General features: G+C 40.9%; 2 protein-coding genes across 4 annotated transcripts in view; both read left to right on the top strand.

Annotated features, from left to right (window-relative positions):
• trip11 (thyroid hormone receptor interactor 11) overlaps positions 1-11,506 on the top strand; it is a 42,973-nt gene extending 31,467 nt beyond the window's left edge. For all 3 annotated transcript variants that reach the window (XM_034195529.1, XM_034195530.1, XM_034195528.1), the window contains exons 15-21: positions 163-266; positions 2,014-2,113; positions 5,754-5,835; positions 6,624-6,738; positions 8,436-8,558; positions 9,885-10,029; positions 10,167-11,506. In XM_034195529.1, the coding sequence (XP_034051420.1) occupies positions 163-266; positions 2,014-2,113; positions 5,754-5,835; positions 6,624-6,738; positions 8,436-8,558; positions 9,885-10,029; positions 10,167-10,381 (884 nt within the window). In that variant the 3' untranslated portion in view covers positions 10,382-11,506. The remainder of the gene's footprint in view (positions 1-162; positions 267-2,013; positions 2,114-5,753; positions 5,836-6,623; positions 6,739-8,435; positions 8,559-9,884; positions 10,030-10,166) is intronic.
• A 150-nt stretch (positions 11,507-11,656) lies between these two features.
• Positions 11,657-17,019, top strand: part of fbln5 (fibulin 5) — a 32,059-nt gene continuing 26,696 nt past the window's right edge. Inside the window, exons 1-4 of the mRNA XM_034195659.1 lie at positions 11,657-12,149; positions 12,270-12,324; positions 12,439-12,487; positions 12,614-12,922. Coding sequence (XP_034051550.1) covers positions 12,106-12,149; positions 12,270-12,324; positions 12,439-12,487; positions 12,614-12,922 — 457 coding nt within the window. The 5' untranslated portion in view covers positions 11,657-12,105. The remainder of the gene's footprint in view (positions 12,150-12,269; positions 12,325-12,438; positions 12,488-12,613; positions 12,923-17,019) is intronic.

Raw genomic sequence — 17,019 nt, 5'->3', positions numbered from 1 at the left:
CATTCTTTAATGTCATAATAAATTGGAATATGTTGAAGCTCAGGGATTCACAATGCCACAATATGACTTGACATTATCATCACTGCTGCAGAGATCTTTGTGATAATGCGCTTTGTGACTTTTTCATTTTTCCTCAATATTTTTTTCCTCTTTCTCCATCAGAAGAGAAAGCCATATACTCAGCTGAGCTCGAAAAGCACAAGAAGGAGAAGAATGACTGGAAAAGGAAAGCTCAGAAGTTAGAAGACCAAGCTTCTGCTCTTCAAGTACACCAGCCTTCAACTTCAATTCACTTTTTTCACTGGTGACATCGGTTAATCAACAGTTAGGACACAGATCGGTGTGATGTCATTCTAGCCCACGGTTCCCTGCAGTAACTACAGAGGCATAAAGCTGATCAGCCACAGCATGAAGTTATGGGAAAGAGTAGTAGAAGCTAGGCTTAGAAAACAGGTGAAGATCTGTGAGCAGCAATATGGTTTCATGCCGAGAGAGCACTACAGATGCAATGTTTGCTCTGAGAATACTGTTGGAAAAGTACAGAGAAGGACAGAAAGAGTTACATTGTGTGTTTGTGAACTTAGAAAAAGCTTATGATAGGGTGCCAAGAGAAGAGTTGTGGCATTGTATGAGGAAGTCTGGAGTGGCAGAGAAGTATGTTAGGGTAGTACAGGACATGTACAAGAATAGTGTGACAGCGGTGAGATGCGCAGTCGGAATGACACTCATTCAAGGTGGAGGTGGGATTACACCAAGGATCAGCTCTGAGTCCTTTCTTGTTTGCAGTGGTGATGGACAGGTTGACAGATGAGATCAGACAGGAGTCCCCATGGACTATGATGTTTGCAGATGACATTGTGATCTGTAGTGAGAGTAGAGAGCAAGTTGAGTCTAGTCTGGAGAAGTGGAGATATGCTTTGGAGAGAAGGGGAATGAAAGTCAGTAGAAGCAAGACTGAGTACATGTGTGTGAATGAGAGGAAGCCCAGTGGAATAGTGCAGTTACAAGGAGTAGAAGTGGTGAAAGTAGATGAGTTTAAATATTTGGGGTCAACTGTTCAAAGTAATGGAGAGTGTGGTAGAGAGGTGAAGAAGAGAGTGCAGGCAGGGTGGAGTGGGTGGAGAAAGGTGGCAGGAGTGATTAGTGACCGAAGAATATCAGCAGGAGTGAAGGGGAAAGTTTACAAAACAGTAGTGAGACCAGCTATGTTGTATGGTTTAGAGACAGTGGCACTAACAAAAAGACAGGAGGCAGAGCTGGAGGTGGCAGAGCTGAAGATGTTGAGATTCTCTTTGGGAGTGACAAGAATGGACAAGATTAGGAATGAATATATCAGAGGGACAGCTCAGGTGGGACGGTTTGGAGACAAAGTCAGAGAGGCGAGATTGAGATGGTTTGGACATGTGCAGAGGAGGGACCCAGGGTATATAGGGAGAAGGATGCTGAGGATGGAGCCACCAGGCAGGAGGAGAAGAGGGAGACCAAAGAGGAGGTTCATGGATGTGCTGAGAGAGGACATGCAGGTGGTTGGTGTGACAGAGGAAGATACAGAGGACAGGGTGAGATGGAAACGATTGATCTGCTGTGGCGACCCCTAACGGGAACAGCCGAAAGACAAAGAAGAAGATATACTTTAGTATACACTAGTATAGTTCTACCTTAGAATTGGAATGCATTATAGAAGACATACCTTACTGAATTTTCATGCATAATTACCATGCAGGAAATGTAAACAATGGACAAGGGGACTCCAAATTTCCAACCCTTAAACTGAACCTCAGGCATTTGTTTTTTTTCTTTTGATTATTGTAATGCTCATCTTAAGTTTCATTCTGAATGGCATAAAAAACCAACCTCTTAAACCTGTCTTGTCTTAAGCTGTAGGAACCCTGCTGTAGCCAATTCTTCTTGTCTCTTGGTTTTTCAAATGGCTTTTTTTTCTTCCCACAGTTGTTACTGTTTCATGAAAATCATGACAGCTGATGATACTCTGTACTTTGTGCTTTCTGTTAGCTTAACCTCAATGAGGCCAACGCTGCTCTAGAATCAGCATCTCGCCTCACTGATCAGCTCGATTTGAAAGAGGAGCAAATTGAAGAACTGAAAAAACAAGGTGAGGTGCTGTTAATGGTTCTCACTAGACAGGTTCTCCACAGGACATATGGAAAGCCCGCCCCCAACAAAATTTATCCATGCGAATGACTGGAGTGTGAAGCTCAACTATCCCAAACCCTAAATCTGCAGGTGTTGTCATGAAGTGGTAATAAAGTGGGTGGGTGCAGATGCAGGTGCAGTTCTCACTGAGGTCCTTCCGCAGAACTATAGTTCTTTTTATTCTACTAGGGGTGCTAAAAGGGGCGGTGGCACAGCATCTATCATAACAAACACCTTGGCCACCAAACCTATTTTATTTGAACAGTTCACAAGTTTTGAATATCATGCAATTGTTTTTAGCAACCCCACAATTTTATGTTACTATTTATCGGCCACCCAAAAATTCTGGTGATTTTATTAATGAGTTTTCAGAATTTTTAACCTATTTACATAGTTCTTATCACAGGATAATTTTAACATACATATGGATAATCCTTCAGATCCACTCACTGTTAAGTTTTTAAACATATTGGACTGTATGGATTTTACTCAACATGTCACACGGCCGAGTCACGGCAGGGGGCACATCCTGGACCTTGTGATCACGCTAGGTTTGTCCGGGAGTGTGTCCTCTATTTGTGACTTAGCTGTGTCTGATCATTTCTGTGTATTTTTTAACATCACCTGTGATTTACAGAGGGTGGCCCTCTGGAAGTGGCTGCTCATTTTAAAGAGGTTTTAGATCAGTCTCCTGCTATTGTTTTACCCGCCCCCTGTGATTTTATTCTTGAAAATTTTAATAGCAAATTAAAGTTTGCTCTGAATACAGTTGCCCCTCTCAAATAAAACATACTTCCAAAAAACCAAAACCCCCTTGGCAATCCGAAGAACTTAAAAAATTAAAGAGAAATTGCAGGGTGGCGGAAAGGAGATGGAGAAAAAACAAAATGAAAATAAACTATCAAATATTTGCAGAACAACTAAAAATTTATAATACTGAAGTTAGGAAATCACGCAACCAATACTTTTCAAGCTTAATTAACAGTCATAAAAATAATCCTCAGATTTTATTTTCAACTATTGAAACTCTTCTTCCTTTTCTAATGTCACAGACTCCATGTGTGAGAAGTTTGCAGACCACTTCAGGAAGAAGGTGGACACTATCAGATGTAACATCTTGTCCTCACAGAGTAATATGGTTTTAAATGCATCTGAGTGTCTGCCTTCACCTGAGGAAAGCCTGGACAGTTTTGTCCTGGTCGATGGTGAGACGCTGATAAGGTTTTCTCCTCAGTGAAGCCCACCACATGATTTAGATCTGATCCCGACAAAGTTTTTTAAATTATTTTATGGACCTTTTATAGATGAGCTTTTAAGCATCATGAATTGCTCTCTTCAAACGGGGGTCTTTCCTGCTGCATTTAAAGGGGTGGTGGTGAGACCCCTGCTGAAGAAGAGCAATTTAGACTCCAGTGATTTTTAACAATTTACCATTTTTAAATAAAATTTTAGAAAAACTAGTCTTTATTCAGCTTAGTGATTTTAATTCCCACAATGTCCTAGAGCAATTTCAGTCAGGATTTAGGGTGAACCACAGCACTGAGACAGTCCTTGTAAAGGTATTAAATGATTTTAGATTAAATTTTGATTCTAAGAAGTTGACAGTGTTGGTTCTACTGGATCTGAGCGCAGCTTTTGATACAGTGGACCACACTGTGCTTTTAGCTCGTTTGAAGAACATTGGCCTCTCTGGTACTGTGCACAAATGGTTTACTTCGTATCTTACAGACAGGACTTTATGGTAAGTCTCGATACCTGCTCTTCTCATGCTCATGAAGTCACATGTGGTGTGCCCCAGGGTTTGATTTTGGGACCAGTCCTTTTTAACCTGTATATGCTCCCGCTTGGCGTCATCAGGAGACATGGAGTTAGCTTTCACAGCTACACAGATGATACACAGCTGTATGTCTCTGTGTCTCCTGATGACACAAGACCAGTGGACACACGTTTTAACTGTATCTTAGATATCGAATCCTGGATGGCAGAAAACTTTCTCCATCTCAACCAGGATAAAACCGAAGTTTTAGTTATTGGTCCTGAGGCCCTGAGAATGAAACTTTTACCAAAACTTCAGTCAGTTTCTTTTAATTCATCTCCACAAGTGAGAAACTTGGGTGTAATTTTAGACTCTGAGCTGACTTTTATTCCACACATTAAACATATTACTAAAATAGGTTTTTACCATCTTAAGAACATTGCCAGAGTCCGCCCCATTCTCTCTCAAGCCAACACGGAGACGCTGATGCATGCTTTTGTCACTAGTCGTATTGACTATTGTAATGCCCTACTTTCTGGTCTTCCTAAGAAGAATATATCTGGCCTCCAACTCTTGCAAAATTCTGCAGCTCGTGCTCTGACAAGGACTACAAAGCAGGAGCATATTACACCGGTTTTAAAATCACTGCATTGGCTCCCCATGTCTTTTAGGATTGATTTTAAGGTTCTTTTAATGGTTTTTAAATGTCTTAATGGTCTTGGCCCTTCTTATCTTTCAGAATTGCTTTTACCATATGAACCCTCACGCTGTCTGCGCTCCTCTGGCAGCAGACTGTTAGTCATTCCCAAAGTTAGAACACACACTCATGGCGAGGCGTCTTTTCAGTTTTACGCTCCTCGTCTTTGGAATAGTCTGCCGGAGGGGCTCAGGGCTGCAGAGAATGTTCAGGTTTTTAAAAATAGGCTCAAGACTTATCTTTTTAGTTTAGCTTTTAATTGTTTATTTTTATTATCTTGTTTAAATTGTTATTGCCTTTTATTCTCTTATTCTTTTAATCTGCGTGTGTGTGTGTGTGGTGAGCGGTGGTGTGTACGACGTGGATTTTTGTGGGTTGATGTTTTTACGTGGGTCGATAGTTCAACGGTACTGTTTTTACTTTATGAAGCACTCTGTGTTGCATTTAATTGTATGAAAAGTGCTCTATAAATAAAGTTTGATTGATTTATTAAGTACAGGCCTGTTTGAGCTGTTTTGTCTGCTTAGTTCAGAGCCCAGTCCACAAAGCCTCTGATATTATTTAAGATGTGCAGCCTGTATGTTTGTGAATTTCATTTCAGCTGCTTGACAGATTTTTATTTTCTTACCCTCTGTTTCATATTTGTGTAGCATCTGTCTTTAAGGTTTGCACATCACATTAAATGCATCATTTGGATCTTTAATGACCCCTGGCCAAATACACCTTTTATGTTTGGGAAAAATCACCCATGCATATTAAGGATTTAAAATGATTTTGGTTGAAGAAATAGGAACATTCCTGGCTTAGATGTTCCTGTAAATACATCATTTGGTTCACACGATCAGCTAATTTCAAGTTGTCTTGCATTCTGAGGCTCAAATTTCTTCTCCCCCCTTTTTTTTTCTTCTCCTCTTCCCTATAGTTTTTTGCACGTTCTGTTTACACAGACCTTATGTGAGGTTACGTATTCATTTTGCAGCTTGCTCATGTATGGAAAATGTACATTGCATCCATTAGTAGCTGATGTTCTTTGAGAATGTTGTGGTTCGTAGGCTCACCAATGACAGGCTAATTTTGGAATGTCTGCATATCAGTGACATAACCATTCTGTAAAATATTTAAACAAAAAAAACTTTGTGCTTGCAGTGGATGTGAGACAGGAGATGTTGGAGGAAGCTCAGAGGAAGTTGATGAACCTTCTGAATAGCACAGAAGGGAAGATAGACAAGTAAGTATTCACCTAATAAAAAAAAAAACAATGCCAGTTTGCACTCTAGGTCTCGCTATAAAACCTGAAAAACGAAAGGAAGGGTCACTGTGTTTCTATAGAGGCATTAGCTGGTAACAATATGCTTAGCTGTGAAAACAAGCCATCACAACTCCTCTTTCCTCTGTTTTTTTGCCTTTTTTTTTTTTGCCTTTTTTTTTCTGCTATTACACCATGGTTAGGGTTAGAAATAGTAAGTTTTTAAAAAAAAGTGCCACTAAAACATTACTCCTTTGTTAAGGAAGCTGCTACCACAAAAAAGTGACCTGGCTTTTTCTCCACAATCACACAGCAGCACACAGCATTTAATAAATGTAATGATGAATAATATCACAAAGAGTAGGGTTAGAAATACTGAAATATAAAATAAACGCACCACAAAAACTGTTCGTTTTGTTAAGGAAGCCCCACACAACGGGACCACAAAAAATAGAATCTGCTTGTTTTTTTTGTTTGTTTTTTGTTTTTTCACAATCACAGCGTACACAACATTCAATAAAGTTAATGATGAACAGTATCACAAAGGGTAGGGTTAGAAATACTGAAATGAAAAATAAACGTGCCACACACTACTTTTTTTGCTACGGAAGCCGTGAGGGGACCATGAAAACAAGAGGGAGACTCCGCTCATTTTTTCTTCACCAACACACAGCAGTAGACAGTAGGCTTTTATCATCATGACAATCCATTGGATTGAAACTTCTTAATTTATAAATTACTCCATGTGAATTGTGATTTCATGTTTTCAGAGTCTTAATGCGTAACCTGTTTGTGGGATACTTTCACACCCCTAAAACCAAGCGTGCTGATGTGCTGAGGCTCATGGGAAGTGTTCTGGGACTCAGTAGGGAAGATATTGAGAAGGTGAGACTATTTTATTTATTGATTTTTTTGATCTCAAACGTATTTGTCAAAACAACCACATAATCATATTTTAAGGTGGTAATTAAGCATCAACTGAGACATTTTATTTCTGAGATGTTGCCTGTGCCCCAAATCAATCATGCTGTAATACTTGAAGGTTCTACATATTCCTGGAGGTGGTGGTGGTGGGGGTGAATTCTTTGTAATATTATATAATATGTTAGGAATTCATTTTTAAGAATTAAAAATCTTGTCTTTACAGATAATACATTTATTGTTGTTAGCTTTGGAGTAGAGATAAGTGTCTTGATTCACTGTTTCCAGTGGATTTAATTTCACTGAAGTGAAATGCTTTCCCTTCGGCATGTCACAGTTGCACTTTGCCACAGTTAGCTTAAGAACACTGACTTCTGTGAGTTTTTAATGAGGCGTGCACTTTTGCATGCATTGTTGTTGCAGCACTTTGATCACAAAATCTACTGAATTTCAAAATACATGAAAATGAGCGGTCTACAATAAGTGCACGAAAGTGCGTTGATAAGGAGGAACAGTTGACCCAGGTCTTACTGATACACTAGAGACGGCCCTAGAAATACTGCAGGATTGTATCATTGTGATCTGTAGCACCAACACAACTGCAAGTCACGAGCCTCACAGATCCATATTGTTTATCAGGGCAGTTTATGTCACAATACATTTTCCTGAGGCAGTGATAGATCGTGAAATCAAGATTGTACAATTGTGATATAGATTTGTCCACTGGAAGGTAAAATCGTGCTCCTAACATGTTTGTCAGTTGGTGACGTCATTCTGACCACAAGCTAAGAACCTCCTCTGGCCTTTAAAAGATTCAGTTAGGTTTGTTTTTTTTTCTTTTGGGGGGGGTAAAATGGAACACACTCATGAGACACAAATAGTTAACTCTCAGATTTATCCACTGGTGATTTCTGAATTCAGCCCTGAAACACAAAAGCATTTCCTTATCCAGATCTCCTGGAATGAACCATGTGGGACTTAATCCAACAATTCCAAAGAGTATTACCCAACCGTCTTAAAAGAAAACACATACTGGTTCAGGGGTAAATCTAATTGAGTCCTTAGAAGACTTATCTGCATTCTGCTAGAAGTTAATTTACTTTTTTTTTCATCTCTCCATCTTCTGTTCAGGCTATTAAAATTTTCCACTCACTTCAAGCTGACAGGAGCCAAGCGTCCCACAAAACTAGTCGCTGCTAGTGCTTTCTTTAAGGGAAAGCTGTGACCACAGGCTTATGATGATGTCGTAAACTATATATGGTGTCCGTGCTGGACTTTAGCTGCATCCTGCCAAGCCAAATGATCAGTCTGAAAAGAACTGAATGATGTTCCTTGTTGACATGTTTGGGTTGTTGGTAAAGGTCCGGGGAGCCTCTGCATTATTTTGAGTGGTGAGCAACTCCACAAAATAGTTTTTCACTTAAATGTGTCAAGCAATCACAACTCGCACAATCTGATCTGTGCTGTGAAAACGGACAAAAATGTCACTGAAGAGAATATATTCTGTTAACTCTGTTTATCACTTTACTTAGTTACAGATTTAACTTTTTGAGGATGTAATCAATAAATATTTGATTGAGTGATGATGCTGACATCTGTAACTTTTTCCTCCTTTCTCTGTGTGTGCGTCTGTGTGTGCGTGCGCACATGTTGGTGCACAGATGTTGGAGGAGGACAGGCGGCACGGTGTTACTGTCTGGGTGTCCAGCTGGCTCGGAGGCAGAGGAGCACAAATGGCCCCAAACACTCCCCAAAGGCCCACCAGCGGACAAGGCTTCAACTCTGTAAGAAACCTCACATTAAACGGCTGAAGCAGGTGCATAACCTGCTCCTGAGAGGAGGCTTGTGTCCCCAAAAATTACGCCAAAATGTTGATCAGCACAGTAATTGCTTAGACTTGAGATCTTGGTGGCATCACTGCAACACAGTGCAATGAGAAGAGGAAGACAGCTGGTTGAACAGTAATGATTCTATTACATGTGCAACAAAAATGATGCAGTAGTTGTTTATATGTAACACATGGTTGTAATGTGGTATTCAGTGACAGTGTGGCAGGTTGTGAACATATGTCATACTTCTGCCGTTGGGCACATAGTGTGGCGGCTGGCGACAACCTTGTGATTAAGTTACAATTTGTGGTTCATCACAGTTTTTTGTTTTTTTATATTTTCAAAACACAGCAATGTGACTTCTTTGCCATCTAGATGATTACCTGCAACAAATGGCTTCGAAATATTGAAGGATAATTGACCCCAGATAGGTGTAGGCTTCTTGTTGCATGTGTCAGAGGGCCTTAAGAGAGAATGTAAAGAAATGAGGTTGGGTGTTATTTTCTACCCGTTGCAAAATACTGTACAGCCCAGTGTCAGTTTAATGGCTAGTTTTCATATGACACAGTTCTTATTTTTATGCCAAGTGCTCACATCCTCTAAGTCACGATACTAGTTGCCTCTTCAGCCGCAGACTGCTTCTTCCAAAGTGCAGGACCAACAGACTGAAAAACTCTTTTGTCCCTCAGGCCATCAGACTGTACAACTCCTCACTCAGGGGGAGGAGCAGTAACAGGAAGACAGAGGACGGGAAGGAGAGCAATAGTAGTAGCCAGGAAATCACTATTGATCAGTATGTCTGGTGTTACTTATATATTTGAAAACTTATATTTATATTATTATATTATATTTGTGCTTCTTACCCTGTGTGCTGCTACACAATGCTGCTGGAACCTCAGTTTCCCTGAGGGAGTCTTCCCAAGGGATCAATAAAGTTCAATCTAATCTAATCTTGTTATGTGGGCATGTTGATATAAATCAAGGTGTGATCTGTCTCAGTTGTTGCCACTATGTCTTTGTTAAATGTTTAAAGATGTGGTGTGGTGGATTCTGGATTTGGCAGATTGTTGTCCTTTGATGGGTTTTTATACAAAATGTCAGTATTTCTGTTGTTAGAAACTGTTCATCAACTGGATTTGTTATGGGTTCCAGTTTGATAAGTGTGTGCTCTTGAGTAAGATGCTGAATTCTCTGCAAAGAAGACTATTCCTGCTGCTTTTAATACACATTTTACTTGCAGATTTTCATCTTTTTTTCTTTTTTTTTTTTTTTTTTTTGCAGTCCTTCTCCGAGATGTTTGTGAAATTCCTGGAGATGGAGTCGACCCCCTCGTTACCCGCCCCAAAACTTCTTGTTCACGACATTACGCCTCTAAGTGCCCCGCCTCATAGAAGAACCGGTAGTGCTGCTCCCAGCACCGGTGCAGGTAAACGGCTCTTTTGGGACTATTTGGAGCCAGAATCGTTTGTTTTTTTGTTTTTTTGCTAAATGACTCATAAAACAATTGCTGAGATGCAACAACATTTATTTAATTTTACTCTCCCCCCTCCCTTTCCACCACAGGAACTGCAGTAACCCTTAAGCGATCTGGTGACTCCAACCCGTTCCTGGCTCCTCGCTCTGCTGCAGTCCCACTGATGGCTGGGTCCGGTGCAGGCGGCGCAGGGGGTCACCTTCTCATGAAGCCCATCTCAGGCGCTCTCCCCACCTTCACACCTGTGCCAGTCTTAGCTGAGTCCAGCGCTGGCGCTGTGCTGAAAGATCTGCTAAAACAGTGATTTCACTCAAAATGTGGCTCTATTAAAAGGTATTAATCATCGGACTGGAGTTACATGCTACAGATGGAGATATTACAGAATTTCTGCTCTTTGTTTGACTGTGCTGCTAAAATAAATAACCATACAAGAACTGAAGCAAAATGCAGGGATTTATTTGAATTATTTTTTACTTGCAATTACTGTTCTATGCAACAGATTTTCTCCATACATTAATGAAAATGTGTTAACGCACATTATCCTTTACAAACAAACTGCCTTTTTGTTCATAGGTTGTCTTGATACAGTTTTGTGTACCACCTCTGAGCACATAGGACAGAACACGTGGATTCACAATAATTATCATCCATTTGTAAGAGGATGAATCTCACTTCCTTCCAGTGGACATTTGCAGTAGCTTTTGAACAGTTTTTATTTTCTGTTTTAACACTGCGGTGAGTATTTCCGAACTACAGCTTGGCTAAAATTCTCTGGCAGTAGTAGCTTGCAGAGATTTATATTGCTCAGTGCATCTGTTAAAACCATAAAGGCTTTTTTTTTTCCTCTACAAAAGTCTGTCCGTTTTCCAGACTCCCAAACTGTGTCTTGCAGCAAGCGTTATAATTGTGGCTGTGGACTGTGGTTTATCATACATTTTGACATGAAGACTGTGCCTATATTTAAGTACAGTAATATTATATAGTTCTATATGTAAATGGGTGACGTCTGTCTTATTGGTGGGCATTGAAGCTAAGGTTCTGGAATTAAAGTGCCTACATTTTGATAGCATTCTGCAAAGTCATAATTGTAAATGTTTAATATAAAATACATACAAAATGTAAAAACTGCACATCCAAAAATACTTGCATACCTGTGTAGAGCTGGCCAGAAAAATAAAAGTTGCTCTACATTTTTTTTGTATAGACATCAGTCGTGCTGCAGAGGCATGTCACAGGGTTTTCTCCACCTGTACTGAAGAAATGTATAAAATGTAAATCACAAGTGTAAAAGAAGCTTTGTAGAATCTTGTACAGTCTTGACTGGTGCATCAAACAAGTGGAGTTGGGTTACCTTGAACTTGGAAGATCTTTAAACTAAAATATCTTAAATGTAACTTGAAATTAAATAAAGGTAATATTGTTTGATTAATGCTTTGGAATCTTTCATGTTTTTTGGTCAGTGTGCAAAACCAAAGTGGCTACAATATGTATTGCATTGATTGTGCCGTATGTGCACTGTGCTCATGCGAAGGAGTCGTGTGTGTGCGTGCGCGGGGGGTGTCTGTTGATGCCTCTGGGAACAAATACCCACTGTATATGATATATTCCTTTTTGCCTTCCAGCAGCACAGAAGCAGGCGGTCGCTGCAGTGACTGCACAGCGGTGGGGCCGCGGTCTCTGCGCCCTGAGTAGAGGGGGCTGGCTCTCCTTGATTGAATCCAGCTGTTGTGAAAGTGCTCAGAAGGGGCCCGTACACTTACTGCTGCATAATCTACAGAGCCGACGGAGTGGAGCAGAAAGGGAACAGGAACAGTCCATTTTGGAAAGGCATTTCTTCAACACTTGGTCAATGTACCGAAGATTCAGCTCAACCAGACAGCGGTTAATGAAAACCTGGTGTCTGCTTTCGCGTAAAGGGGCATAGTTGGAGGGGGGCGGTGAGAGCCCTGTGAAGTGGTGGAGGGATTTGGGGAGAATTTACGGGTCATCTGAATCTTTCCTTTGCGAGTTCAATAGAAACGATAAACCATGACGTCTGAAATACGTGGCATCAGGTTTTACTCTTCTGCAAGGTTAGTACTTTATGTTTTTACTTGTGCATAAAGACCAAGTTCACATTATGCTTTAGTTAATGTGCACCCCAACCAAAAAAAGATGCTGTTTGAGATGTCATGAAATTTCCTTCTTTGCAGCATGTTGGCAGCTCTGATGTATGTTCTGCTTCGTATCCAGCCTGGACACGGACAGGTGACGCAACACCTTCATTTAATTGTGATATTTTAAACAAAAACTGGTTAGAAGTACAAATGCTTCCACACACACAGACATCACACTGATCCTGTGTTGCTCATTTATCGGCAGACGTGCACGGAAGGGTTCGTTTACGACCGCAGGGCAAGGCAGTGTCGAGGTAAGTGACCTGACTTGCACCACCTTAATTGAAAAGTGAAGTTTGGACAGATCTCAAACAGGGATGAGAAGTACATGGCTCACCAAGCTGGTGTTGCTGATATTTGCATACTGCCTTGTATTCCAGATGTGGATGAGTGCCGTTCTCTGCCAGATGCTTGTCGAGGCGACATGCAGTGTGTGAATCGGAACGGCGGCTACCTGTGCATGCCAAGAAGTTTGTTAAACCCGCAGCAGCACAGACCGGTGACCCCTGTTCTACCTGAACCTGACCCTCCAGTCCTGCCTGAGCCAGTATACCCGGATCTATCACTTGGATTTCCAGATACCTTCCTCCCATCTCTTCCGAGACCTGTTGAGCCCAGTTACCCCAGAGTGAGGAGCACTGTTCAGTGCATCCTCGGATATACTGTAGCCGAAGATGGCACCTGCAATGGTGAGCTTATCATCCTGAGAGTCTTTACTGGTTTTTACACACCAGGTCAACTAAACTGTCAAAGTTGAAGTTCAGACTAGCTTTCTTGAAATTCCAAAGTTATTGAAGCCAGGCTTGAGGCTCACTGGTTCTAGTGACTCTCGTTGAACTCTAACCCAATTTAAAAAGCTTCTCAGCATGACCTGTTTAGGAACTCTTTGCTTTGTAATTATAGTAGAGCAGATAAGTACAACTTTTGGCCAGAATTGTTCACTTGGTCATACAAGCATCAGATTTGGCATGAATGTTCTTCATAAATCAGTGTTTGAGGAAAAAAAGTGCTGGCCACTTGAAAATCCAATATGATGGCCAGGTAGGGGTCAATGAGAATTACACAGGGGTCAAAATTTAAAAATGCTCCAATCATATTGAAAAGTATAACACATTATTTGTCTGATCATAAATATTCCAAAAAGGTATAGTTTGGACTATCTATGATTGAATGTTATGGAGGTAAAAACAGCAAAAATGGTGACAAAGGTCAGTTTCAATTTGTACAGGAGTCAAAAGTTAGTTGCTCCAATTTTTGTAAAATGTGATGCAAATTATTGGTTGAGTTAATAGGGGTTTAAAAAGGAATAGTTTGCACCATGTGTCATGCTTAGTTGTCACGTTACAGGGTAACATATGTCATATGCCATAGAATCCAATGTACGTCAACATTGTTTGACATTTCCTCTGCAAACAAAGCATTCAACATAGTCAAAACTATTCCATTTATTAATCCCACTAGTTCAACCAATAATTTGTACCACTTTCTGCCAAAATTGGAGCAACTTTAACTTTTGACTCCTGTGCAAACTGAAACTGACCTTTCTTACCATTCTTGCTGTTTTTACCCCATAACTCCATAACATTCAGTCATAGATAGTCCAAACTATACCTTTTTGGAATCTTTGTGATCAGACACATGATTTGGTATAGCTTACAATATGATTGGAGCATTTTTAAATTTTGACCCCTGTGTCATTCTTCATTGACCCCTACCTGGCCGTCATATTGGATTTTCACATGGCCAGCACTTTTTTCTCAAACACTGATTTATGAAGAACCTTCATGCCAAATCTGATGCTTGTAGCGCCATGTGAAGGATTGTTATCTGCTGCACTATTATCTCCGTGACTTTCATAGTGAGCTGGTGTCTGTCTCCTGCCTGCAGCTGTTGGCATTTTACAGAGGCTTTGCTGAAAAAATGCAAAGCCTCAGACAGGCTGTTCCAGCATCTGCCACTTCCTGTTGTTTATCAGATGTTTCAGTGATCATATTGATGAGGTGTGGGGCTAAAAGAGAATTTCAGTAAGCCCTTTCTGGTTGTGAGGAGCTGCAGCAGGAGAGCCCCTGACGTCTCACAGGGAGGAAAATGGAACAGTTCTTGTGAATTTCACAACTGTGAGAAATCCCAGCTGTCAGAGGAACACTGACTTTCTCACCAGCTGTGTGAAACATGCTAGGCATCTTAACATATTATCTCAGAGTGCCCAGCAGGGTTAAACTGTTCTGAATGGCCTCTTTAAAGGCCATTAAAGCAGTGTTATATTTTGGATAAATCAGCCATGACCCTCTAATGAATACAGAATGTACACATTCTCAAGAGTGCTGGTTTGGCTCATGCATAAGTAGAGACTGTTTTTCTATGTAGGGGAGAAGGCCTGTGAGGGGAATTAGCTCGACCCATGTTTGGGTAAACTACACCATCAAAGTGCCAGCAATGAGGTCATGTGTTGCCAAATCTGCGCTGGGCTGAACTGTGGAACAGGCATACGTCTCTGAGGGCCAATCCTGACAGCTCCTCACAAGCCTGAAGGCTGTGTGTGTGTGTGTGTGTGTGTGTGTGTGTGTGTGTGTGTGTGTGTGTGTGTGTGTGTGTGTGTGTGTGTGTGTGTGTGTGTGTGTGTGTGTGTGTGTGTGTGTGTGTGTGTGTGTGTGTGTGTGTGTGTGTGTGTGTGTGTGTGTAGTGATGTAATGGGTTGGTGATTGATGCTGTTTTGGGGCAGAAACTACACAGACTGACTTTGTTTCAGTCTGTAACACACAAGTCTTTGTCTTTAAAGACTCTGCAGTCAATCAGGATCAATAACGGCACCACTCTGGAAGAACAATAGGAAACTGTTTCCTTTGAATGTGTTTATCACTATTGGAAGAAGTTTTAAGCAGCAAAGCCACAATGTCCAAAAAACAATGAAAGTCCTGTGTTCCCAATGTAGTAATACTATGTACTCTTAAAGTCCACTTCATCATGCTAGTACCAGGCTTGATGCCGTCGCTCCCTATTTGCCTTCACAATTGCCTGCTACACCTCTACTTGGCATAGCTTCAACAATGTCCAGTCAGGTCTGGGAGCTTGTACTAGTGCCACAGATGGTAACCAGCCAGGTGAAACATGGATGTCCTGTTGGCCGTTTCCACTGTCTGGAAACCACACAACTGAAGTATTGCATACTGGATCAGGCCCAAAGAAGTGCACCACATGGCCAGCATGTTGCAGCTGACATTCCTTCACAATGTAAGTGGTATGCCTCATCTGTGTCTCCATAAGTACCCATTCAATTGACCTTCATTCCAGTGGTTGGACACTAGTTAGTGTCACAACCTTTCAGTAAAGCAGGAAGCACCAGGACCCTAAAGACGTGGGTCTTTGTTGTTCCGCAAAGCTATTGACTCATGATTCCATAGGTTCTCCAGGAGAACACAGATATGAATATCACTGCTGGGAGAAGTGAACACTTTCACCACATACAATTAAACTTTTATGATTGAGTCCAGGAAGTAATTAAAAGCGTTGGTCTTAGTATTGATCCAGGACAATAGTGTACCCAGACACTGATACCTCACTCAGCTTCTGAAGTTCTGCAATCAGGGCATCTATTGGTTCCTCAAAGATCAGACCATCATGAGCTGAGTCAAGTTAACAAGAAGATCAACGTACATACACCTACCTGGAGGAGTTCTGCTTCAGTACTGCAGATTCCTGAAGCTTTCCACACCCTCTGTTTCACTGTTTTTACAATCTCAGTAAGATTTGGTAGTTTACAAGTGACTGAAAGGTTAGCCCCATTAACACTACCACTGGAAATGTTCAACATTCAGGCAGGAGGATCAGCCTGAAGGTCCCCTGACACTTGCACAACTTTGATGCATGCACTTGCACGCACTGTGCCGTGCAGGAGAGTAAACACATCGTTAACGGGTGTAGACTGAATGTGAGAGGGGTGTTGGTGCGTGCAGTTGTGCAAAGAGAATTTTGAAATGTTCAAAAAATCTTTCATGCTTAAATGTCATGCAACAAATGTGAAGTAGTAGTGAACGTTGCGTGATCTACTTGCCAACACTGTGCAACTCATCAAGTCGAGTAAACAAGAAGTGAACAGTGTGAGTGATTGCGTCAGCACACTGCATCAGAACGGAACTTGTCTGAATGATTATAACGAGATGTTAAATCTATTATAAACATACTTTTACAGCTGCACACAAGAAGGAAAAAACTGTTTTACCAAGCCATTACAATGTAAACGTGACAAATAATTACTTTTTTTAGACGGCTCCAAATGCAACGCGTGGTGGCCAGTGGAACAAAGAACGGCATCCAGCTGGGAACACAGCGGGTGGGATTGTCACGACGAACGGGGGAAAATGAAAAACCTAATTTATACAGAAACACTGTGGTGTTTAAAATTTCAAGTACTTGTATCTCCAAGTTATCTACCCTATCGGTAAATTAAATTTAGTTTTTCCGTGCAAGTAGTTATACAACTGTGGCTTTATATACATACACACACACACACACACGTGTGTGTGTGTGTGTGTGTGTGTATGTATGTATGTGTATATATAATATATATATATATGATCACATAATACAACATCACGTCTGTAAAATATTGGTATATAAGGAACCCTTGATGGGAGTAAGTGGGTATAGAAAATGAATGAATTAGTAAATGAGGGCACTTCAAAAGTTCTCAGACCCACTCAGAAAATGTCACAGGAAGATGGTTCTTGCATTTTCAACATAGTCACCTCTAACTTAATTGCACTTTGTCCACCGATGTTCAAGTTTC

The sequence above is a fragment of the Thalassophryne amazonica genome, chromosome 19, assembly GCF_902500255.1.
Source record: "Thalassophryne amazonica chromosome 19, fThaAma1.1, whole genome shotgun sequence".
Lineage (NCBI taxonomy): Eukaryota > Metazoa > Chordata > Actinopteri > Batrachoidiformes > Batrachoididae > Thalassophryne > Thalassophryne amazonica.
This window is presented reverse-complemented; position numbering and strand designations above follow the sequence as displayed.